This window comes from Selaginella moellendorffii, unplaced genomic scaffold (genome assembly GCF_000143415.4).
Source record: "Selaginella moellendorffii unplaced genomic scaffold, v1.0 SELMOscaffold_2, whole genome shotgun sequence".
NCBI lineage: Eukaryota > Viridiplantae > Streptophyta > Lycopodiopsida > Selaginellales > Selaginellaceae > Selaginella > Selaginella moellendorffii.
The window spans coordinates 1,931,096-1,953,005 of record NW_003314263.1 but is presented as its reverse complement, the minus strand read 5'-3'; the positions used below and the strand labels follow the sequence as shown (position 1 = coordinate 1,953,005).

The 21,910-nt window shown below is 45.9% G+C and overlaps 8 protein-coding genes and 1 non-coding gene across 9 annotated transcripts; 5 read left to right on the top strand and 4 right to left on the bottom strand.

Annotated features, from left to right (window-relative positions):
* Positions 1 to 56: 56 nt before the first annotated feature.
* LOC9662190 (ethylene-responsive transcription factor-like protein At4g13040) lies at positions 57 to 1,348 on the top strand. Its single transcript, XM_024663773.1, has 7 exons — positions 57 to 208; positions 285 to 338; positions 405 to 466; positions 560 to 635; positions 701 to 869; positions 957 to 1,078; positions 1,126 to 1,348. Exons 2-7 carry the CDS (start codon positions 296 to 298, stop codon positions 1,278 to 1,280), a joined length of 627 nt encoding a protein of 208 aa, XP_024519541.1. The 5' UTR covers positions 57 to 208; positions 285 to 295; the 3' UTR covers positions 1,281 to 1,348.
* A 9-nt stretch (positions 1,349 to 1,357) lies between these two features.
* LOC112341053 (pentatricopeptide repeat-containing protein At4g02750-like) lies at positions 1,358 to 3,790 on the bottom strand. Its single transcript, XM_024660484.1, has 2 exons — positions 3,771 to 3,790; positions 1,358 to 3,434 (listed from the first exon to the last, which is right to left on the bottom strand). The coding sequence occupies exons 1-2, from the start codon at positions 3,788 to 3,790 to the stop codon at positions 1,358 to 1,360; spliced, it is 2,097 nt and encodes a 698-aa protein (XP_024516252.1).
* TRNAG-CCC lies at positions 3,532 to 3,602 on the bottom strand. Its single transcript has one exon. It is a non-coding gene; the product is annotated as a tRNA-Gly (tRNA).
* Positions 3,791 to 4,798: 1,008 nt separating the features above from the next.
* LOC9660969 (mechanosensitive ion channel protein 1, mitochondrial) lies at positions 4,799 to 7,216 on the top strand. The gene is made up of 10 exons (XM_002962878.2): positions 4,799 to 5,171; positions 5,229 to 5,522; positions 5,581 to 5,669; positions 5,738 to 5,863; positions 5,923 to 6,070; positions 6,129 to 6,249; positions 6,325 to 6,425; positions 6,481 to 6,588; positions 6,663 to 6,884; positions 6,948 to 7,216. The coding sequence occupies exons 1-10, from the start codon at positions 4,986 to 4,988 to the stop codon at positions 7,119 to 7,121; spliced, it is 1,569 nt and encodes a 522-aa protein (XP_002962924.1). The 5' UTR covers positions 4,799 to 4,985; the 3' UTR covers positions 7,122 to 7,216.
* A 222-nt stretch (positions 7,217 to 7,438) lies between these two features.
* LOC112341051 lies at positions 7,439 to 11,346 on the top strand. Its single transcript, XM_024660475.1, has 3 exons — positions 7,439 to 7,445; positions 9,454 to 9,557; positions 9,616 to 11,346. Exons 1-3 carry the CDS (start codon positions 7,439 to 7,441, stop codon positions 11,320 to 11,322), a joined length of 1,818 nt encoding a protein of 605 aa, XP_024516243.1. The 3' UTR covers positions 11,323 to 11,346.
* LOC9662189 (ran-binding protein 1 homolog b) lies at positions 11,335 to 12,457 on the bottom strand. The gene is made up of 4 exons (XM_002962453.2): positions 12,239 to 12,457; positions 12,035 to 12,177; positions 11,854 to 11,979; positions 11,335 to 11,800 (listed from the first exon to the last, which is right to left on the bottom strand). Exons 1-4 carry the CDS (start codon positions 12,397 to 12,399, stop codon positions 11,580 to 11,582), a joined length of 651 nt encoding a protein of 216 aa, XP_002962499.1. The 5' UTR covers positions 12,400 to 12,457; the 3' UTR covers positions 11,335 to 11,579.
* Positions 12,458 to 13,205: 748 nt separating this feature from the next.
* LOC9660968 (laccase-12) lies at positions 13,206 to 15,353 on the top strand. Its single transcript, XM_024660467.1, has 6 exons — positions 13,206 to 13,316; positions 13,371 to 13,522; positions 13,669 to 13,913; positions 13,957 to 14,085; positions 14,137 to 15,081; positions 15,140 to 15,353. Exons 1-6 carry the CDS (start codon positions 13,206 to 13,208, stop codon positions 15,268 to 15,270), a joined length of 1,713 nt encoding a protein of 570 aa, XP_024516235.1. The 3' UTR covers positions 15,271 to 15,353.
* A 343-nt stretch (positions 15,354 to 15,696) lies between these two features.
* On the bottom strand, positions 15,697 to 18,320 carry LOC9660967 (laccase-4). The gene is made up of 6 exons (XM_002962452.2): positions 17,939 to 18,320; positions 17,728 to 17,879; positions 17,423 to 17,673; positions 17,221 to 17,352; positions 16,107 to 17,096; positions 15,697 to 16,046 (listed from the first exon to the last, which is right to left on the bottom strand). The coding sequence occupies exons 1-6, from the start codon at positions 18,050 to 18,052 to the stop codon at positions 15,916 to 15,918; spliced, it is 1,770 nt and encodes a 589-aa protein (XP_002962498.1). The 5' UTR covers positions 18,053 to 18,320; the 3' UTR covers positions 15,697 to 15,915.
* On the top strand, positions 18,318 to 21,870 carry LOC112341048 (pentatricopeptide repeat-containing protein At2g35030, mitochondrial-like). Its single transcript, XM_024660455.1, has 4 exons — positions 18,318 to 18,613; positions 19,550 to 19,623; positions 19,854 to 21,540; positions 21,801 to 21,870. The coding sequence occupies exons 1-4, from the start codon at positions 18,318 to 18,320 to the stop codon at positions 21,868 to 21,870; spliced, it is 2,127 nt and encodes a 708-aa protein (XP_024516223.1).
* Positions 21,871 to 21,910: the final 40 nt, after the last annotated feature.

The following is a 21,910-nucleotide window of genomic DNA, read 5'->3' as shown; positions in this document are numbered from 1 at the left end:
TTTAAAGGGAGGAGGAACATACCGTCAAGTAACGGAATATACAGCTGGAAAGTGGATTGTGGGTTTTTCCGACAGTCTATGTCCGTGCGCGAGAGAAGAACCCTAAACGCGCGAGCGAGCACGTGTAGCGCTGCGGTGTAGCGAGCTAAATCTGCAAATGCGGCATCGGCTGCTGGCAAGGAGCAAGAAATTCGTCTTAAATCACCAGGTGAGTGTTCTCTCGAAGATTTCTAGCGCAAGGGAGGTTTTCTTCCCGGATTCGCTGACGAGTGACGCTGTGACAGGATACTACTCCATGGTTAGCATCAGAAGGCGTCGATTAATCGCTGCTTCCGCAGGTTAGCTCCTCAATCTCTCCTTTTTTCTCCATTCGTTTAGCTCATTTGACTTGTTTGCTTGCACAGTGATTGTTAAGCGACGGAAGAAGAGAACTTTGCGACCTTGTACTCCTGAAACAAGCAGCAAGGTATGGAGTAGCTTCGTTTCGCATGAAGTAAAGATCTAGGTAGAGAGGAACTTGGTCGGTCTTGTTTCTTATCGCGATTTGTTTCTCTTTTAGAGCCTTTTGGCGAAGTTTTCATCGCCTACTGGCAGTGGAGCGGGGAATGGTGCTCATTCTCGTTCTCGTAGTGCTGGTAAGCGATTGATCAAAACAATCACAACTATGTCGACATGCTTAAACTTTCTTCCTGGTGTGTAGAGTTTGAGATAAAGAAGCGAACTTACCAGAGGAAGAAGCACAACACCTTGTGCTTGCGAGGTGTTTATTTCAAAAACATGAAGTGGCAATCCGCGATCAAAGTCGGCAAGAAACAAGTGCACCTTGGAACTGTCTCCACAAAGGAAGATGCCGCTCATCTCTACGACAGGTTAGCTAGTTTTTTGGGTATAGTTTCTATATCTTCTCCTTCATTGCGTGAAGCCTCTCGCTAGTCCTTCTAACTTTGGCTTCGCAGGGCCGCTTACATGTGTGGAAGGGTCCCAAACTTTGAGCTCTCTCAGACCGTTAAACTCGAACTGGATGCTCTCACCTGGGAAGAGTTTCTCGATCTCACGAGAAAGGAGATTGCAAACAAGAGTAAGCCTCGTGTTTCATTGCCACTCAGGCTAAACTCATGTCTCTAGAGTTGCGAAGGAGGATGGAGGCGCAGCAAACTAGGCATGGCCAGCTGCAGCAGCAGCAGCAGCAACAGCAGGACGAGGAGCAAGAAGAGGCTTCCGTTTGTAAGTTTAGTGTCGAGGTACAAAACTATCAGTGCGAGCTGCTTGCTCCATCCTAGAATCATCTTAGCCACTCCATCTTTGTATTTTTACAGCATCACTCTTCGAAAGAAACTGCATCCACAGATCAGAGCGTCTAGTCTTTGAAGTTGGAAGCCAATACATACGAAGCTCCGTTCTCCGGATCGAAAGCGACGAGCTCATCAAACGCACACTTTCCAATCGAAACATCGCCGTGAACACCGCAGGAACTTAGCAGCGCCACTCGAGCATTGGAGTGGGGCTCGTAAGGCATGATATCAATGATCCCTTGAGCATCTTTCAAATGCCCAGCTCGGCCCAGTTGATCCGCCAGGCACGCGTAGTGCTCCATCTTGGGCGCCACCCCAAAGTCATCTCTCATGGAATGGAAGAAACTCCAGCCTCGTCCGACCATCCCAGCGTGACTACAAGCCGCGAGAACGCTCAAGAGCGTAACTTCGTTTGGAGCGCCACCTTCCAGACACATCAAGTTGAAGAGATGGATAGCCTCGCGCGGCCGATCGTTCTGGGCAAATGCTGCAACTATAGAGTTCCAAGTCACGGCGTTTCGCTTCGGCATTGCTGTGAAGACCTTCCACGCATCTCGAGCGCTGCCACACTTTGCATACATGTTTACGAGTGAGTTGCAAAGAGTAACGTCGTTTGTTTTGTCAATCACGCTTTCGGCCATGGTTTTGTGAACAAGTCGAGAGGTTGCCAGGCTTCCGAGGTTGGAGCAAGCGTCTGCAACGCTCACAAAGGTGACGTTATCGGGACGAACACCCGAAACGTCCATTGTTTTCAGCAGCCCAATGGCTTTCCTGCAGTGCCCATTATGGGCATATGCTGCAAGCATAGCGTTCCAAGATACCAGATTTCTCGAACGCATTGTTTCAAAGACCGCAGCTGCTTTCGGTACGTTGCCGCATCTTCCGTACAGGGTCACAAGTGATGTTCCAATGAAAACGTCTGACTCGAAGCCAAGAACTGTGACTTCGTCGTGTAGCTTTTCACTCAGAGACAATGAGCATAGCATCGCAGCAGCATCTAGGGCAGCCAAGAATGTGAGCTTGTTCGGCTGGAGGCCCTCACAGTCCATCGAGACAAAGAGTGTAATGGCCTGTTTTGCTAGCTCATTGTTTACAACTCCTGCGAGCAAAGCATTCCAGGACTGTAAGTTCACACACGGACATTCATCAAAGATTTCTTTGGCCTTGGAAAGATTGCGGTCTTGAGAAAAAGCTGCCACCATGGAGTTGAACGTTACTACATCTCGAGATGGCATTCTCTCAAAGGTGTCTTGAGCATTTCGCATGTGCCCTGCTTGGGCATATGTCGCTAAAATGGTATTCCACGTTTGAACATCCCTTGCCGGCATTTGATCAAAGACATCTCTAGCACAAATGCTCTGACCACATTTTCCATACGTCGCAATTAATGCGTTTCCCACGTAAACCGCCGTGCTGAAATCAAAGCTCGCCAACTTTTCACGAACTTCTTCCAATTCCTCGACAGTCGAACATGCATCGATTGCTGAAACGAAAGTAATTTGATCCGGCTGGAGATCCATTGCATGAAACGTAGCCAAAGCAGACGCGGAATCTCCATTTCTAGAATATCCCGCAATGACGGCGTTCCAAAGGGAAGAATCTCTCTGTGGAGCCAGGTCAAAAATGTTCTTTGCGTGATCCATATAGCCGCATTGTGCAAAAGCATTGACGAGAATCGACCAGCTAAAAGCATCCCGATCAAATATTATATCAAAGAACTTTTGAGTTTTATCCAAATGCCGATTTTGGGCATATGCGGCAAGCATTGTGTTCGACGTGACAGTGTTTTTAGTCTCCATTTTCTCAAACATATCTTCGGCTGATTCAAAATCCCCAGACTTACAAAACGCCGCAAGGATTGCATTAGATGCGATAAGATTCCTCTGTGGCATTCTATCAAAGACAAGCCTAGCGTCCTCAAGATGCCCATTTTGGGCATTTGCCACAAGAAGGATTGTCCACGAGAAGATGTTCCTGTGCCGGATCCTCCCAAACACGAATCGAGATTCCTCAATGTTCCCGCAGTTCCCATATGCCTGGACAAGAACATTTCCCAGCATTGTATCATCTCGATCATAGCCATTCTCTCGCAGAATTCCGTGAAGCCTTTTGATCCGGGCGAGGGACCGCTCTTTGGAGAAACTGCGAAGTAGCGAACAAAATTGATGCTGCTCGCGCATCCACTACCTAGGCGACTCTCATAAAGTTATAAACTTTTTCAAAAAGACACTTCAAAAGTTGCGCAGCCGGGGAATCGAACCCCGGTCAGTACCGTGGGAGGGTACTATGATACCACTACACCAGCTGCGCAAGGTTGAGGAAACTTAACCTTTTAATATCTAAGAGTCTTAGAACTCGTAAAAACGTCGAGTCAAACAGCCACGTGGACATATTTGGAAACAAGTTTGAATTGTTGACTGTAGAACAGACCAGGAACTTTAGGTGAATCATCCATTCATGTTGCCCATTTTCACTAACCTGGTTCCATTTGCTTCCATGGCTATATGCAGCAGACTATCATACCAAATGGCTAATTTGGAGCCATTTCAAATGGCATCACCGAAGGCCAGATTTAACATTTAAAATGTTCCATCTGTGGACCATTTAGTCTTGGTTTTACCATCCAAAAAATGGAAGGTGAATATATATGTCTTTTTGCGATTTGGTTATAATTTTGTAGAGAAAATGAAGAAATATTTTTCACGTTTTTTTCCATTTATGTTATCTGCTAAACAAAGCATACTCATTGAGTGATGGATATAAATGGGGATTTTTACCTTATTCTTTAAGATTTTCTGAAGAAGATATTTGTAATTGTGAAAATCGTATTTATAGTTCCCTTAATCAAAATCGAACTGGAAAATTATTCTTACTAGTGGTCTTATTAAAGTAACTGCATTTGTCTGGATACGTAGTAGTGTAACTCGAAGTGATATAGATAACGCTTTAAACGTAATATGGGATAAATGCATAAAACCTTATAATAGAGGTGGAACTGTATATTGAATCGCAATAAGAACTGAGCTATTTCTAGAGGTTTCAACACCTACTAGATGAAACTGTTAATAAATTTACTAAGAAAATTAAAAAAAAAATATTTTCATTAATTATGATTTTTAGTGTATGAATATTAATATAGCATGTGTAAAAGTTGTGTACTGACGTAACAGTATAATTTATAACTTACAAAAAACTGAATGATTTTATCCAAAAGATGGCAGCATTATATTAAAGTTTTATGCTGAAAGTGATTTCTGCTTATTTTACCCTTTTTACCTTTGATCTTATTAACTATGTGACAGAGTTTGAGAACATTCTCAATATATTATTTTTCTATGGTTGAAATTTAACCCAATCAATGGCTTGAATTATCATTTATATTCAAAAACTATTTATAATCTTAAACCTTTATATTTACTTTTTTATTAACTAAACCATACTTGTAGTTTTCAAATTAAAGGCGCCTTCGAATATCCCTCGCACATTTCTGCACGCTTAGGGTTTCCAGCGCGCTCGAGAATGAAGAGGATCCGTCGTCCGTTTCGTAGGGATTTATAGCAATGCGGCAGCGGTCAGGGAGTCACAATCTTCTCCCTGAATCCATGGCTCCTCCAGCACCGTGCGCGCGCGAGAAAGCTTGAATCCCTGCAAGAGGAGAAGGGAGAGTGTCTATAAGCATGTGTCTCTCCGGCAATGGCCTCCGTAGCCTCATCGTTGGAGTGGTATGGCTTGAGCGCGAGGATGAGAGTAGCAGCGCCGTCCAGGGATTTTGGCGGAGGAGGGCGGCGAGGATTTGGAAGCAAGAGCGTAAGGATCGTAACACGAGAATGCGTTGCGATGCCTAGAAATTTTGGATGTCCTTGTTCTTCGTCCTCCAAGGTAAGCTTTACATATTTTTTCTATGTTAGTGTGCTACTTATATTTCATTTCTTCCAGCTGCCACCATCTCGTTTTGTAGGTGACGAGCTCACGCTTAAGCGGCATTTGAGATCTAAGACTTTGGCATCCGGGAGTTCTAGGGACAAGGACAATGAAAACCGGCCATCTTTTCCAATTGCCAAGCCTTTCGAGAGCGTGGCGGAGTTTAGCGACAATTTCCTCGACCGTGTGAGTAGCTATATTTTCAGGAGGCTGCGGACGCTCTTTAGTCCGTACTTCCCGAAAAACTTCGACATTTTCAGCTGGCTGCCCGTGAAAATCCACTCGCGTCTCCACAGCAGCGAATATCTTGTAAGCGTCAGGTCTGGAAGAGATTTCTCTTGTCGCTCATCGTTTTTTGCTTTTGCAGGCTATTATTTTCGTGCGCGAAGCATTGATTTTTGGATTCTTTTATGTTGTCTTCATCAAAGTCGACTCCTTTTGTCGGTGGCTGAATAAGTAAGTTGTAAGTTTTCTGTCAAAGTTTTATCTTTTGCCAGTCCTTAGACGAAATTATGTTTACACAGGCTGTACATAAGGAACACAAAGCCGGAGCAGCAGGAGGTACAAAGTGAAGACTATGAAGACTCCAGCTTTACAGCAGTGAGGGGTCCGATCAAGTTAACAGTTTTGTTATGGGCTTCCACAAGATTGTGAGTGAACAAATCTCTATTTTTACTAGAAACAATTTTTACTAGAAATTGTTTTGCAGTGTCAACGTACTTACACCGCTCAAGGTTGGTCACTATGTGATCGGGAAAGTCCGAGCCATTGGCCTCGTTGTTGCTGTGATATGGTTTTTACTTCGCTGGAAGCGAATTATGGTTGATCATCTTGCTTCAAAGTCGAGAATTGATGCGGTAAGCTTCATCAGGATTGGACATTTTTTTAGCAGCTAATGTAGCTGTTTTGCTGCAGCCTCGTGTTGTTGCAATCGACAAGGTGGCTTCGTTGTTTCTATATTTTTTGGCAGCATCAAGTATTGCTGAAGTTTGTGGGTTTGCATTGAGCTCGTTGCTGGCTGTCGGTGGTATATCTGGTATTATGCCATCGTCGAATTTTTTTTATTTTTTTATTTTTTTGGATTATTTTAATCTTTTCGTTTTCTACGCAGGTTTGGCCGTCGGTCTGGCTGCAAAGGAGATTGTAAGCAACGTTTTTGGCGGGGCTATTCTTTTCATGACACGACCATTCGTTATTGGAGAGCGGATAAAGGTGAGTGACTTTACAGGCCACAGCTGGAAATGTACCAAACATTTGCTACACGCAGGCTGGCTCTTTCTCGGGAGAAGTCCAGGACATTGGCTTTCTTCAAACCAAGCTACTTGGTTTTGACAAAGTTCCCGTACTCGTTCCCAATCAAGCCTTTATCAACCAGGTGTGAATCATTCAGAAACTTAGAACTCGTACTTCTATCTCTCACTAGTTTCATCCAGCCATTGTTCTCTTCAGGTGATTATCAATTACTCCAGGGCAAAGGACAAGCTGCTTGAGGCAACATTTCAAGTCAGAAACCAGGACATCTTCTTGATCGAGAAGATAACTAACCGCGTTGTCCAGTACTTGCGGTGGCACAAGGAAGTCGACAAGGGAAGCCAGCCTCCAATGTGCTACCTTAAGTCCATGGGATCGCTCGGCCTCGACATAGGACTTCTTTGTATCATTCGAGCTCCGGTAAGTTCCACGCTAAGTGTTACTTTCTGTTCAAGGATTTGTTTTTGGTTTTCGTCGATCCAGGGAGGTCCATCTTTCTTCAAAGCGCAGCAAGAGATTTTGATTCAAGTAGCTCACATAATCACTGAGGAGGGGGCATGCTTAGGCACGAGTGGACCATTCATGCCTGTTGTTCCAGAGCAAACTCCTCCTCCCGAGGGGGAGCAACCACGACCACCCGAGACCAAGATTTCATAGCTTTCAACTTTTGTACACTGTAAATAGGAAGTTATATATCATGCGAAATAAATAAACTGGTTTGGTTTTGCTAATATAATATGCACATTTTTGTATTCACAATTTTTAATTAATAAAGAAACTTTATCACAATTAGGAATATATCACAAATAGCAAAAAGAAGCGTAGCTCTTCTCTTATCTTTTTTTATCTCTCGTTATCTCTTGTTCGCTCTATAAGAAGTTCTCCAAGGTATGCCTGGAGTTTAGAAACTAAACAAGCATGGTAAGCTGAAGAACTAGCAAAACCTAGTTTTAACTATCAACTATTCTGTCCAAATGACAGGTAAAGTGATTTCCTGCCATTCAAAGCTTACTTTACAGTTTGTGTGTTGTGTTCTTACAAATGCTCAATCAATAACAGCACACACTAAAATGCTCCTCATGGAGAAACACTTTCAAATTGCTGTGAGAATCTCATTCACAATGGTGTTTGTTGTTGTTGTTACAAAAATCGCTTATGAGATCATTCTCAAGCTTATATTTGCAAGCCTTTCAAAGGCCATTCCAAGATAGTGTTAATGTTGAAGGAGTTGGAATAAAAAATTATATATAAAGATTGTATCTATGAAAGATTAAGTAAATGTTTACTTTCATGTGATTTTCTAATGGGTTATGAAAGAGAAGGATTTGTTATGGATAGTCAAGTTAGTACTATAATAAAAAAATTGACTAAAATAGCTTAGTTAGATAATATAAATAAAATTTAATAAGTCTCCATAGGTCTTAAAAGTTAAATTAATTAAATCAGATATTGTTAAATTTTGATGATATTTTATAATTAATATATTTTTATTTAAGCATTAAAGTCATGATTTATGTAACTATATAAATAAAATAAATATCTTAATAATTTGTTATATTGTAAGGTGATTCTTGGATAAAGCCCTAAAAATTTCTTTACCAAATTCATTACAAAACATTTTTAATTCTAATAATGAACAATTAGAAAATCCATTCTTTTTTGTTTCAATCTTTATCCTTCTAAACCACTTTCAATTATATATTTAATAATTTTTTTACAAATAATGGAAATGATTAAGTTTGGTCTAGACTTATTTAGAGTGCGTTATTCTGCTCGGTGTGGACCCTTATCCTGCAATCAATCACAAGGGTTTCACAAAGAGAAGGCTGTTATACTAAATTCAATCGTATAACAATGTATATTCAATTTATATGGCATTTATGACATTTTGTGCAACTTATTTTAAAACCTTCCTGGATGAATTTATAAATATATAATATAATAATATATTATCAATTCATATTATATCTATCAGTTTAATGATGTTTTCTCTTTGATATACAAATATTTCTAAAAAATAAAAAGAAGAAATTTTAACATTACAAAAAAAAAGTTAAAATGTATAGGAGTATAATTTAGCAAATAATGCAACATTAAAATATTTCTTTACTATATTCTTGATTGAATGTTTAGTAAAAAGGATATAAATTTTATATTAGTAAAAAAAATTTTTTTTTTATGTTATTTTAAAGCTAAATATGATTGATGTCAATTACATTCAACTGAATTTTTTATTATTGTTATTCATATACAATTTAATGCACTTAATAAATAAAAATAGCTCAATTTTTAAAATAGCATGTGTGTGTAAAAATGGTTCATCATGGCAAAAATCTTATGTTCCAAATTACGGTGTTTACCAATTTCTTATGTATTTTTAACATCATTTAGATACTTTTATGTACTGCTCACAATTTATATACTCTTCCGAATGAATATTAATACTCTAGCATTTATATTCTCAAGTGATGCCTTTTCGATAGAAGAATAACACTTAATTAGTTTTTTTACATTTAATAGTTTTTTTTATTAATACTTTCAATTTCCTAAAGTATTTTCTATTTGTTTTATAATTAAAAAAATCTGTAAATTTTTTGGCAATATATAACTACAATAAATTTGTTTAAATATATGCAAAATGGAAACAATGATATATGAGATTAAATATAGAAATCAATTATTTATTCAATATTGAAATTAAAACTTATAAAATAATATATTCATATATGCCAAAACTAATATTTAAAAGACATGAAAACTTTTCATTTCATAAAATACTCATAAGTGTATATTTATGTTAATTTTTCACAAGTTTATTATAAAAGTTAATAATACTAATTATTTAATTATACTACAATTCATATTAAAAGCTGAAAATTCTGGAAATATATTATCAGTTCTTAAAGCCTATCACGAACTACAAGAAATATTATTGTGAAGTACAAGAAATAGTAATGAAAAAGCTCCACACGAGAGAATATTCTCGGAGGTCTGGCGCATGTTTGCCCTCTCCCACTCGGGGAAAGGGTGGAAGCTGTGGATGATGACGATGAGGTCGCTTTGATCCTTCACTTGGGCTGCGAGGAAACACATGTAAGTTTCGTTTCGTGCTTTTCTTCTCTCCTGCATTGGACTCTCTTGGCATTTCTAGATTCAAGAGAACGAAGCTCGTCCCCTCAAGGAAGAAAGGAGGAAAATTTTCTTGACAAGAAATGTGGCGCCGTGCTTTCGATCTCTGCTCGTGGATCTCCAGAGGGATGGAAAAGCTCGCAAGCGGAAGCTCTTCAATCGGGGCAACGATGGCTCCCCGACAAACTCGAAGGTTCTCAAGACTTTCCAGCGGCGGAAGAAAGCCGAGAAAGCCACAGCTCCTCCTCCGGCAGAGAATCCATCGCCAGCTTCTTCGATCAAAGCGATCCGATATGATCGCACACCACCACCATCTTCTTCGTGCTCGCGCCTCCGAACCGGCGGTTTCACATACCGCAAGGCCTGGGTGTTTGATCTTCCCATCCTCAAGGAGCCGCGAGCTCTGGATCTCCTCTCACGCATGGGACTGGAGAGATTCGCGAGGGAGCCAGTGCCAGATCTAGACAAGCCCCTCTGCGACGAGTTCCTCGCCACTTTCGACGTCAAAGCCGCGAGTGGGATCGTCCAAGGAAAGGTGGTGGTGGTGGACGCCGCGAGCGTGGCCGAGGCTACCGGGTTACCGCTCGGTGACGATGAGATAACGCCGGGAGCTCCGAGCAAGGCCCAGGAGCTGGCGCTCCGAAAGGTGATGACCGATGCCAAGGAGAAGAGGACGCGGGGCTACTCGATCCAGCACTTGGCGTTTGGAGATCACGTCCAGGAGATGCAAGCCATCGCGACCATGCTCATGGCCAAGCTCGAGTGTAAGAACGATTCCTACCATCTCCTCTCGGCCGAGATGGTGCTGGCGCTGGACAAGTCGTACAGGATGGGAGTTAAGATGCGATGGGCCGAGTTCCTGGCGAGGATGATCGTCCGTGCCACGGCCACTATTGCCATCACCAAGAGCAAAGGAAGGAAGCTCGCGTTTGAGTATGGAGAGTGGCTGACCAAGATCATCAGGAGCAAGCTCGGCGAGAGTGTTGAGCCTCGCGGTACGATGACGCTGTCAAGAGTTTGCGTAGAACAGGGAAGAACAAGCGAAGAAAAGCAAGGAACAAGCGAAGAACAGCGAGGACAACAAGGAATCAATGAAGAACCGGGAAGAACAAGCGTGGAAGTTGAAAGGGATGAAGAAACACTCGAAGCTAACAAGAATGGTGACGCTCAAATTCTCGAAGTTAAGGAGAATGGTGACATCAGGAACGAGGACCTGGAAGCACACTCTCAAGAACAAGCGATGGAGATCGAAGTCCAGGACGTAAACACCAGAAAAGAAGCGGGAGAAGATGGATCGAACGCTGTAACCGAGGATGGAGCTAGCGGTGACAACAGGAACGTGGAGCTCGAGAACCTGGAAGCACACTCTCAAGAGCAAGCGATGGAAATCAAAGTCCAGCCGCCACAGGAGGACGTAAACACTAGAGAAGAACTGGAAGGAGATGGATCGAACGCTGGAAAGATGCTAACCGAGGAACGAGACGCTGGAGCTAGACACTCCGTAGAGAAACAAGACGCTGGGGTTCAAACCATGACAAGCGGGGACGATCTAGTGACACAGCAAAGGCTGGAGATTCGACGTCTACGGGCGGAACTGCGAGAGATACTACGCCGAGACACCGAGGCGAGGAAGATGATATCCTCCATGAAGACTGCCTACGTCAAGTTCAAGCAAGAACTCGCGGAACTGAGAGCCAAGACGACACTGCCAGAGCCTACGAACGAGTGATCTAGCTAGCGATGCAAAAATCAATACACGTCTTAAAAATCTTCCAAGAAACGACGACAAAGAGACGACTCTTCCTTCTCTCCTCTCTCTCGTGATGACATGGTAGTGCACTGGACAAGGAAGTAAAAATTCTCTGCGAGAACCCGGCTATGCCTGACCGACCAAGAACTAAGAACTCTCTCTAGCTACGACGGCTGTGATATGACGACGAAGACGAACCAAATGCCCCCGTGTGCTCCCCTCTCTCCCCCAACTTCTCATTCTTTCTTACCGTCGGCTTTCACGTCGTCGACCGCTGGCTTCTCCTTCTCGTCGTCGTTAGCAGCGGACTTGACAGGGTCGGACGAGAGATCCTTCACGGACAGCTTCTCCAGCGTCTCGGCCACTTTGGACTCCTCCTTGCTCTCTTCTTCGGTCGCCTTCTTCTCGCCTTGCTCCTCAGTGCGCTCCACGTAGATGTCCTTGAATCTCTGGGCATCTGGAAAACCAAACGATTTAACACGTCGAGAAAGAGAAAGGTGGTGTGCTTACTCTCGACGCTGCCGAATCGGACACACAAAAGCTCCTTCTTCACTTCGCCGTCGGAGTAATCCATCGCGTGCCATACCCAGCTCTTGTCACTGCCAGCATGCTCTTGCAAAGTCATTCCAGGAACCACTAGAAAAGGAAATGAAGATCAGTACAATGCAAGTTCCGAGTTTCTTCCACTCACAGTAGTGATTCGCACAGATCTTCAGCGTCTTGTTCTGTCGCATCAGTACTCTCGTCTTGTTCGTCTCCTTGTCCTTCAAAATCTTGATCACGCCGGTCCCCCGCTCCTTCCACACCTGATCATACCTGTACAGCCTCGCCTTCCTAGAGAAAAAAAATCCATCCTTTCACACAAAGAACTCACAAATCCAAGCAGATCACTCACATATCCAGTAGCACCTCCTCATTCTCCTCCCCGGTTTTCACAGCCACTTCCTCAAGGCGCACAATCGGCGCGATCTGTGCGCCAGTGTCCTCCTCCTCCCCGGCGCCAGCGCCGTGCTCCTCCGCCGCTGCCACAGTCTCCTCGTCTTCCCGATCGGCCATCCCGGATCTCTCGAGCTGCCCTGCCGCAAAAAATCCACAAACCCTAGCAAATGGAGCAATCCCTAGAGCACAAGACAAGAATATTCTTTTCGTACGGCAAATGTGCTGGGTCGTTCGTACCATCCCTTTACGAAAAGAGATCTTTTGACCATACTCTGGTTGAATGATTCTACCGTGTCCTCGAAGTCCTTCTTCCAAAAGAAACTTTGATCTAGCGACCGCGAAAGCGATCATCTATAGTTTTCTGGATAGACCCGGCGACCTCCAAAATCTCTCTTTTGCAGCACGAATTTGTTTCTTCTCTGGAAATCCCTCCACAGCCGCAAGGTATCGCTTTCATCACCCACCGAGAAGAATTCTATGGAACTCGTTCGCGATTCAAGCACCTTGGGCTGTGAGACAATGGTTTCTCTATTCCGTTAGAGGACTTGTCTAGTTACCAGTCTTTTTCTCCAGTTCTTCGTGGTTTCCTCCAAGCTGACCTTGTCAAAAGCTCAAAGAGCGCCTACAACTAGTGCCTGACTTTGAAGAAGCGATGAAAAGAAAGAAGAAGAAGGAGAAAAAAGTGGTGAGATAGCAGCTTTTCTGGAAATTCCACCTTGAATCGATCGTGGATGAAAGCCTCACGCGGGTTTCTCGTTGCTTGCCGAGCAATCAAGTCGAGAGAGTATATATACAGACGCTTGATTTCTCATGAAGAGTCACTTCTCGAGCTGCTCGTTGGTTTCTCTTTCTCTCTTGCGTTTGCTCCTTGGCTTTTTAATCGGAAGGAGTTATAGCATTTCTCTTTGAGTCGGGAAGAGGCAATGCAGCTCGAAGGATGGATGCTCGTTCCAATATTCTCGGCAATTCTGCTGAGTTTTTCTCTTGCTTCTCATGCCAATCCGGTCGAGATAGAAAGGTTCTACGAGTTTAATGTAAGTTTGTCAAGTTGTGTTGTTCTTCGAGCTCTTGAAGTTTTCTCATTGCAGATCACAAGATCGCAAGTTACTAGACTCTGCAGTACGAAGAACATCGTTAACGTCAATGGACAGTTTCCGGGGCCCGAGATTCACCTCGATGAAGGAGACATGCTCGTTGTCAAGGTCAATAACCAGGTCCCGGAGAACATCACACTCCACTGGTAAAATCTCGTTTTCAATCCCATAAAAAACTTTTCTCACGTACTCCATCGTGTTCTTGCCAAATGCTCGGTTTTGATCCAAGCACTCCTGATTAAAAACTAGAAGAAACGAAGAGGAGTAGCTTGCTGACGTGACTTTGACGCAGGCATGGAGTTTTCCAGAATCGAACTGGCTGGTACGACGGCCCTGCTTATGTCACGCAGTGTCCAATCCAATCTGGAAGCTCCTACACGTACAAATTCGTGATAAAAAACCAGCGAGGAACTCTTTGGTGGCATGCTCACATTCGGTGGATGAGGGCCACAGTCTATGGTGCGCTGATTATCCACCCAAGGCCTGGATCGAGCTTTCCATTCCCAGCACCAGACGCTGAAGTACCAATCCTCCTAGGTAAGGAAGAAGAGAAGAAAAGCTAACTTAAAAGAACTTACAGGTGAATGGTGGCAATCGGACGTCCAAGCCGTCTTGAATCAAGCTTTAGCATCCGGCGGTGGTCCAAACGTCTCGGATGCTTTTACCATCAATGGCCTCCCCGGGCCTCTCTACAATTGCTCTGGAAACGGTAATGAAAAGAGTAAATTTTCTCATGTCAGACTCCAATTTCTCCTGCCAGATGTATACGCACTCGATGTGGAGCAAGGGAAAACGTACCTCCTACGTATCATAAATGCTGCGATGAACACCGATCTCTTCTTCGGCATCGCCAATCACAAGTTGACGGTGGTGGAAGCCGATGCCTCGTATCAACAGCCTTTTGAAACCGACTATATCGTCATCACTCCCGGACAGACGACAAACGTACTCTTCACCGCGGATCAAACTCCCGGCCAGTACTTCATGGCGGCCTCGGCCTACGCAGCCGCAGTCCCCCAGAATCCATTCGACAACACGACCACCGCCGGGATCATCAGATACAAATCGTCTCCTTCGTCTTTCTTCTCGGGGCTGCCAAGGCTCCCTGCGTTTAACGACACGAGAAAGGTGGTGAGCTTCAACAGCAAGCTCAGAGGCTTACTAACCGAGGAGCTCCCAACAGTACCCGTGAAAGTCGACCGGCACTTGTTCTTCACCGTGGGACTCAACCGTGAGGATTGTCCGAGGGGAGCTCCAAACTCGAGCTGCCAAGGAAATGGGGGAAGATTTGCCGCGTCCATCAACAACATCACTTACGTCTCGCCGAGAAGCTCCATTCTCGGTGCTTACTACACCAACAAGCTGATGAACGTCTTCACCAAGGATTTCTCGACCAAGCCGCCGGTTAAGTTCGACTACACTGGAAGGCCACTGAGGAACTTAAACTCGAAGAACGGGACGAAAGCTCGGATCATACCTTACGGCAGTAGCGTGCAGATAATTCTCCAGGGGACGAGCCTTGTCAACGCTGAAAGCCATCCAATTCATCTCCACGGCTATGACTTCTTCATCGTCGGCCAAGGCTTTGGAAACTACAAGAAAAAGTACCAAGCCAACTTCAACCTGGTGGATCCTCCTCTTCGAAACACCATCTCGGTTCCTCTCAAAGGTTGGGCAGCTATAAGATTGATAGCAAACAATCCAGGTTAGTTTCCCCTTCGCCATCTTTCTTGAAATTCTCATACCTTGTTCTCCATTCGCAGGAGTGTGGTTTATGCATTGTCACTTAGATATCCACACTACTTGGGGATTGGACACTGTTCTCATCGTCGAGAACGGCGAGGGACCTTTGCAATCGATCCAGGCACCCCCACCGGATTATCCACGCTGCTAAAGAGTTACCACACACATTCTCCCATCCGATTTTTCTTGTTAAGTTTGCTTTGGACCCTCAAGCACAGAAACAAAGATTGTCAAACGGACCACAATAAAGAAATACTTGCAAACGAAGATCTTTTCAATCACGCGGAAACGAAGAAACTGCAAGCAAAGATAACGAAATGGAAAGCAAGCAAACTTGGCAAATTTACGTGCACAACTCTTTCGCTGTAGACGAGATCTTCACAATCATGACAAGCTGTGCTGTGATTGCATTGCCTCCATGAACCACGTTGACACGCATGAACTTTCTTGCGTGAAATGCCCAAATTGCGCATGCCCCTTCCAGGCAAATGCCGAAGGAAAAGAATTCAAGAAAGCCGCATCTCATCCCCCAATCCGACCGAAGGGGCCTTCTAAGCATAGAGTTCTCTAGAATCAATTTACAAAAACACCCACTTTATTATTCGAACTTGAGATTCCAAAACAAAACTCCAATTCCTTTTAAATCTTCCCTTTGTCCCTGTTCTTGGGCTTTTTCGACTATAAGCCCCCACGTTTGTGGGGACTGTGGTGTATGACTCTATCAAACAATCAATCGATCGATCGACCGCTAACCTCTCCAGGGCTGGTTGTGGTCTTTGTACAAACAAGCGAGCAATCAGCAAGGCGGCAGATCCTTGGGCGGTGGCTCCAAGCGCTGCCACTCCTCGGCACCGTCCTCCACAATAAACACGGTATCGAGCCCCGTCAAAGAATGCAAATCCAAGTGACAATGAAACACCCAAGTCCCTGGCAGCACGAGAAGAAGAGAGACGATCATCCCACGAAAGAACTCGCGATCAAACTCACCTGGGTTGTCCGCGACGAATCTGATCACCGCCCAGCCAGCTGCCGGCACCGAGATGGTGTTCCTCAGCGGCGGATCTACCAGGTTGAACGCCGGCGAGTCGCGGGTCCGATTGAAATTCCCCCTCCCGGTGGCCAGCACGTAGAAATCAAAGCCATGCAAGTGAATGGGATGGTTCTCGGGCGCCAGGAGCGTCGTCCCCTGGAGCACCACCTCCACGGTAGCGCCGTACGGAATGATCCTCGCCTTGGTCCCCTCGGGCGCGTTCTGGTTGGCGATGGCGGGGCTCGCGGTGAAGTTGTACGGACGTGGGAAGCGCGGGAAGTCGGTGGTATATGTGCTGGGATCCTCTCCGGTGTGGATGAAATCGAAGTGCTGCTTGAGAAACGCCGAGGAGGATCCGATGAAGCTGACGTTGTTCATGGAGGCGCCGAATCGCCCGCCGCCGGGGACCGGGAGGGCGCACGAGATGTTAGGGTTCATGGTTGGCGGGCAGCTCTGGACGTTGAGACCCACCGTGATGAAGAACTTCTCCGCGGCGGGCGATGCCGGGAGTGGAAACTCGCGGCGGACGCGATCTGCGCTGCGGAGCTTCGCCGCGAAGGCGTCCGAGAAGGCGGATCCAGCGGTGGAGGGCGGGAGCGATGGGAGGAGGAAGCGCGGGAAGGATTTGCGCGGGGGGGAAGCGTAGGAGAGGATGGCGGCGGTGGTGGTGTTCTGGAAGGGGATGAATGGCGGCGCGGAGGCGAAGGCGTGCGCCGCCATGGAGTACGTGAGGGATGGATCGCGGTCTGTGGTGAAGAGGGCGGTGATGGCCTGGCCTGGGGAGATGACCAGCGAGGGAGTGGTGAAGGGCTTCACGTACTGCGCGTCGGCCTCCACGATGGTGAGGGTGTGGTTGGCGATGCCGAAGAAGAGCTCCGTGTTCATGGCCGCGCTGATGAGGCGGAGGAGGTATCGAGTCCCGGGCTGGAGATTGAAGACTTGCGTGTCTGCGAAATCAGAGAGAGTTTGTGTGGGATTCTTTCCTTGTTCTTCTAGGAGTGATTCTCGCAAGAATTGTGGAGAGATTTGGGCAGGGAAAGTAGGAGCTTGGGATGATCTCGGCTCTCTTACCTTGTTGCGAGCACTTGCCATACAGCGGCCCGGGCAATCCATTGATGGTGAATGCGTCCGAGAGATTCGTCCCAGCGCCAGTTAGCATGGCTTGTCCGATCACGTCGAGAACGTCCGATTTCCACCACTCGCCTGGAGGTCACGGAGAAGATGAATTGCTGGAAACCCATGGACTGGAACTAGAATCTGACGATGTTCTTACCAAGCATGACGACAAGCTCTTTTGGTTTCGCCTCGCCTGGTCGCAAGAATGGAAAGCTCTGCTTTGGATGAACGATGAGAGCTCCATACACGGTGGCTCTCAAGAAAGTGATGTGCGCGTGCCACCACAGCGTGCCTCGCTGCCGGACGACATCGAATTTGTACACGAAGGATCTCTGGCGCTGGATCGGGCACTGGGTGATGTAAGCCGGGCCATCGAACCAGCCTGTTCGATTCTGGAAGATACCATGCCTGGAAATCCATCCATCAGAAGCGAAGAACACTTGAATCTTTGTGTTGTTCTACCAGTGCAATGTGATGTTGTGATTGATGAAGTTGTTTACTTTGATTTCCAGACTATCGCCCTCCTCGACATCGATTTGCGGTCCTGGGAATTGATTGTTCACTACGATGATTGACTTTGTGCTGCAGAGCCTCGTGATTTTCTTCTCGGTAATCTACCAAGAGAAAAGTTTTGCAGCTAAGACAAAATGGAGGAAAAACAGAGGATTCTTACATTGAATTCGTAGAACTTTGTTCTTGGCGGCGTTGCCTCGGACAATTGAGCTCCGATTGCCAACCACAAGAAACAAAAGGCCAAGCTCGCTTGCATTGCCCCTCGCCTGGCCATCGAGCTCGATCCAATCCTACAAACACTCCTGTGTGCTCTGCTTGTGCCAGAGCAATCAGACTTTTGGAGGATTTCAAGCCGATCGAGCAGAGTAAGAGGAGGGCGATCAAAAGTACGTGCTTGACACGCCAGAAAACAAGGATCTCTTAGCTAGCTCGCGTCTCCTCCCCTCTTACTCGCGGCTAGTTCTCCCCCAAAACCTTGTGCGCTTTCGATCCTTTTATATCCCGGACGATGGAATCAAAACGCCACTGTGCTGTGCTCGATGCTTCGGCACAGCAAATTCAACTCCTTACAGGCTAGCGAACAGCAAAACGAGTGGGGTCTCCAGGAAAATGGAGGGAGGAAAGAAGCACGACGTCGAGCTAGATTAAACAATTCTGTCGCGCCATCGCCATCGCCATCGCCATTGCTTTGTGGCTGGCTCAAGCCGTCCGATGGGCACGGATCCGACGGTGCGCTTGAAATCCTCCCATCCAACGGTGGAGTTCAAACCTTCCGTGTTGACGCCCTCAAATGGTGCACCCTTAGTGCGCGCCGCAGCCAACGGCTGGGATCCGCGTAAGACTGATATACGTGCTCGTCACCAAAGTGCCTGGATGGGATATAAATCTAGAAGCTTTGGAGGTCTGTCCGTTGAAAACCCACTTGATTGTAGAGCGCATTAAGGTTGTCTAGATTGGCTATATCTAAGGACAATGTCAGAGTAGATGCAATCTACCATTTGATAATCACTTATCAATGGTGTCAACCATGTAAGAATGTGGACATTTTCACGGCATGGTTGAAAAGATTTGGTCTTGGAGCCATGACGCGATCAAAAAGCGTGGACCCTCTCAAAGTCTTTACGTGAGATAATCCTCCAAGCAACCTTTGGGTGCCAAGACGGAGCCATCCAACCAAGCGCATTTCCACGACCACTTTGCGTGGCATCACGAAGTGGCCACGAGATTGTTGGTCGTGTGGACAAATCAAGCAACAGTCCGAGTGAGAATGACAAAGCGTTTTGGAGTTCTCCGATGGAGGTTTAGGTGTGTTTCTCAAGTGGGGTATAAAATTAGAATTCTAAACCAAAGAAATACTTGGTCTGTGTTCTTAGGTAGAATGTTCACGTTCTAGAGCCCCTTCTCTTTCCAGGTTCTCCAAATTCTTTAGTGTCGTGATCATCGCCAACAAGAAGAATCTTATGAGAAAGTTTTGAAATCAACTTCTGGAAAAAGCGAAGCTCTCAAGTTCTCATGCTAGCTGTGTTGATCGATCCGTGTTTGTCTTTGCCCGATGACAATGAAAATGGGACTTGGATCTTTTGTCTTGACCCACTTCGGACCCTTCAGGGCGACTTTCGAGGACGAGCTCTTGGGACCGAGCGTGCGATCACTTGAAAAGAGTTCTTTCCTTACAAGAGAAAACACGAAACTAATAGTACTACTATAAGCTCCAGGAGCGATTAAAGAAACTTAAAGGTCCTTGGTTGATAATATGGCTTTTGATGGATAGGTTTATCCTCTACGTAAAGAAATCTGTGATGAATCTAGCTGGTTTTTGGATTGGTGGATTGGTGGCTGGGATTGGTATGTTCAACCTCAAGTGTAAACTATTGCATTCCTGCTTGTTGAAACGGGGTTCACAGGGATGTGATTTGTCCCTTGTTGGATGCAAGAAAATCGGCAAAAATAAAGTCGGTGGCCAAGCTTGTTTCAAATATTTTTTTGAAAAAAAAAATTCCCACTTTTCTATTTCTGATCCATGGAATAGTTTTGCGGGTGATAAAGGGTATGATTTTCAAATTTTTGGGGGACAGCAAATGAGATGCCTGGTCTCCATCACGAATCCGAGGATCTTTTGGCGAAACAAGTCCGGTCCTGCAAAGGGTTGGCTTCCGTCCGCCAAATCCACGCTCACATTCGCCGCGGAATCTTTTGCTCCAGCACGTACCTCGCAAATCTCCTCATTGACAGTTACGCCAAATGCCGCTGCCTGGAAGAATCTTTGGCGCTGTTCCACAGTGGGGCTTTCTCGCGCAATGCTTTCTCGTGGAATATACTCATCACGGCATATGCCCACAACGGGCATATGGACGAGTCCCATGAAATATTCGATTTGATACCCCAACGCAACGTGGTAACGTGGAGTGTGCTTGTTACCCAATACACCAAAACAGGGAATCTTGCAGAGGCAAAAAGAATCTTTCATTTGATTCCGGGAGAGTGCGTTATTGCCTCGACTGGTATGCTGGTAGCATATGCCCAGGGTGGGCATCTTGATGACGCCAGAAGGATATTCGATGGCATGTCGTGTCGCAGCGTGGTAACGTGGAACTCGATGGTGCAGGGATATTCCGACGCAGCAAACGTGGAAAGCGCCAGGGCTTTGTTCGACAGGATGCCGGCGTGGGATATTCCGTCGTGGAACACCGTGCTCCAGGCATATGCCCAAGCCGTAGATGCCGAGGGAGCTTCCCGAATATTCCAGGCGATCCCGGAGCGCACAGCCGTTTCGTCCACCGCGATGATCAAGCTGTGGGCGCAATTAGGTCACCTCGATCGCGCCTTGGCGACGTTCCAATTCATGCCCGATTGCGACATTGTGGCCTGGACAGCGATCCTTGCCGCCCACGGCCAGAACCAGCGATTGGAGAGCGCGCACAGGATCTTTGCACTAATGCCCCAGCACGATGGAGTTTCTTCCACTGCGATGCTCTCGGCCTGTGGAGCGAACGGGGAAACCATCCTCGCTCAAGAGATGTTTGAGAAGATTCCTGTGAAGAACGCAGTGACCTGGAGTGCGATGATCGGAGTCTACTGCGCAAGCTACCAAACTGACCGTGCTGAAATGGTTCTTGAAAAGATGCCTTACCACGGAGTTCTCGCGTGGACAAGCATTGCTCACGCATATACCACAAGAGGGCATCTAGTCGAGGCAAAATCACTGCTAGACAAGGTGCCCTCTAACAACACAGTGGCATCTACTATGATGCTTGCGGCTTATTCGAATGTCGGTCACCTTTCTAATGCCAAAAGTGTGTTTGATTCTATGCAAGAACAGGACTCTGTGACGTGGTCCGCTGCAATTACTGCATATGCCCAAGCCGGGCATTTGAAAGAGTGTGTAGATATTTTTCGGAAAATGGTTCTTGCAGGATTCGATCCTCGAGACATTACGTTTACTTGCGTGCTCACCGGGTTCAGCCACGCTGGGGCCACCGATCGAGCTCGAGAGTTCTTCCACATTATGTGTGGTGATTTTAGAGTTTGTCCGAGGATTGAGCACTACTGCTGCGTGATTGATCTCTTGGGACGTGTCAAGAGGCTGGACGACGCCGAGGAGCTCGCGAGAAACATGCCGTTTGAGTCTTATGGCCTTGCATGGTCGACGCTGTTGGCCGCTTGCAAACTTCACGGAGATTCTCAGAGGGGAGCTCGGGCGGCCGGAGAGGCCATGGATTTGGATCCCAAAAATCCATCTCCATTTCTTCTCTTGTCCAATATGTTTGTAAGTTCTGAGACCCGAGTGGATGATAATGACCCAAGAGTCCAATCTTTTGCTACTTTTTCTTAACACAGCTTTTTCTCTAGCATAGCATGACACGAGAGAATCTATAAAGCAGCCAACAATGTTGACACGAGTTCAACGATCGGGAATGCTGCGACCGTTTGATCCAAACTTTCCTAGATTTATTTCAAATGATTTAGTGTTCTATTGTACCGTTTGCCCAAGACCTGTCTATTCGGTGTGGTTCTTTTTCAAGTCTTGCTGAGGACTTCGGATTCAGGCCCTTTGGGTTGGAAGGTTTGCTGGGGAAGAACTTTTGGGTTTGATGACGACTAGGCAACGAAAATCTTGTATGTATACGTAAGG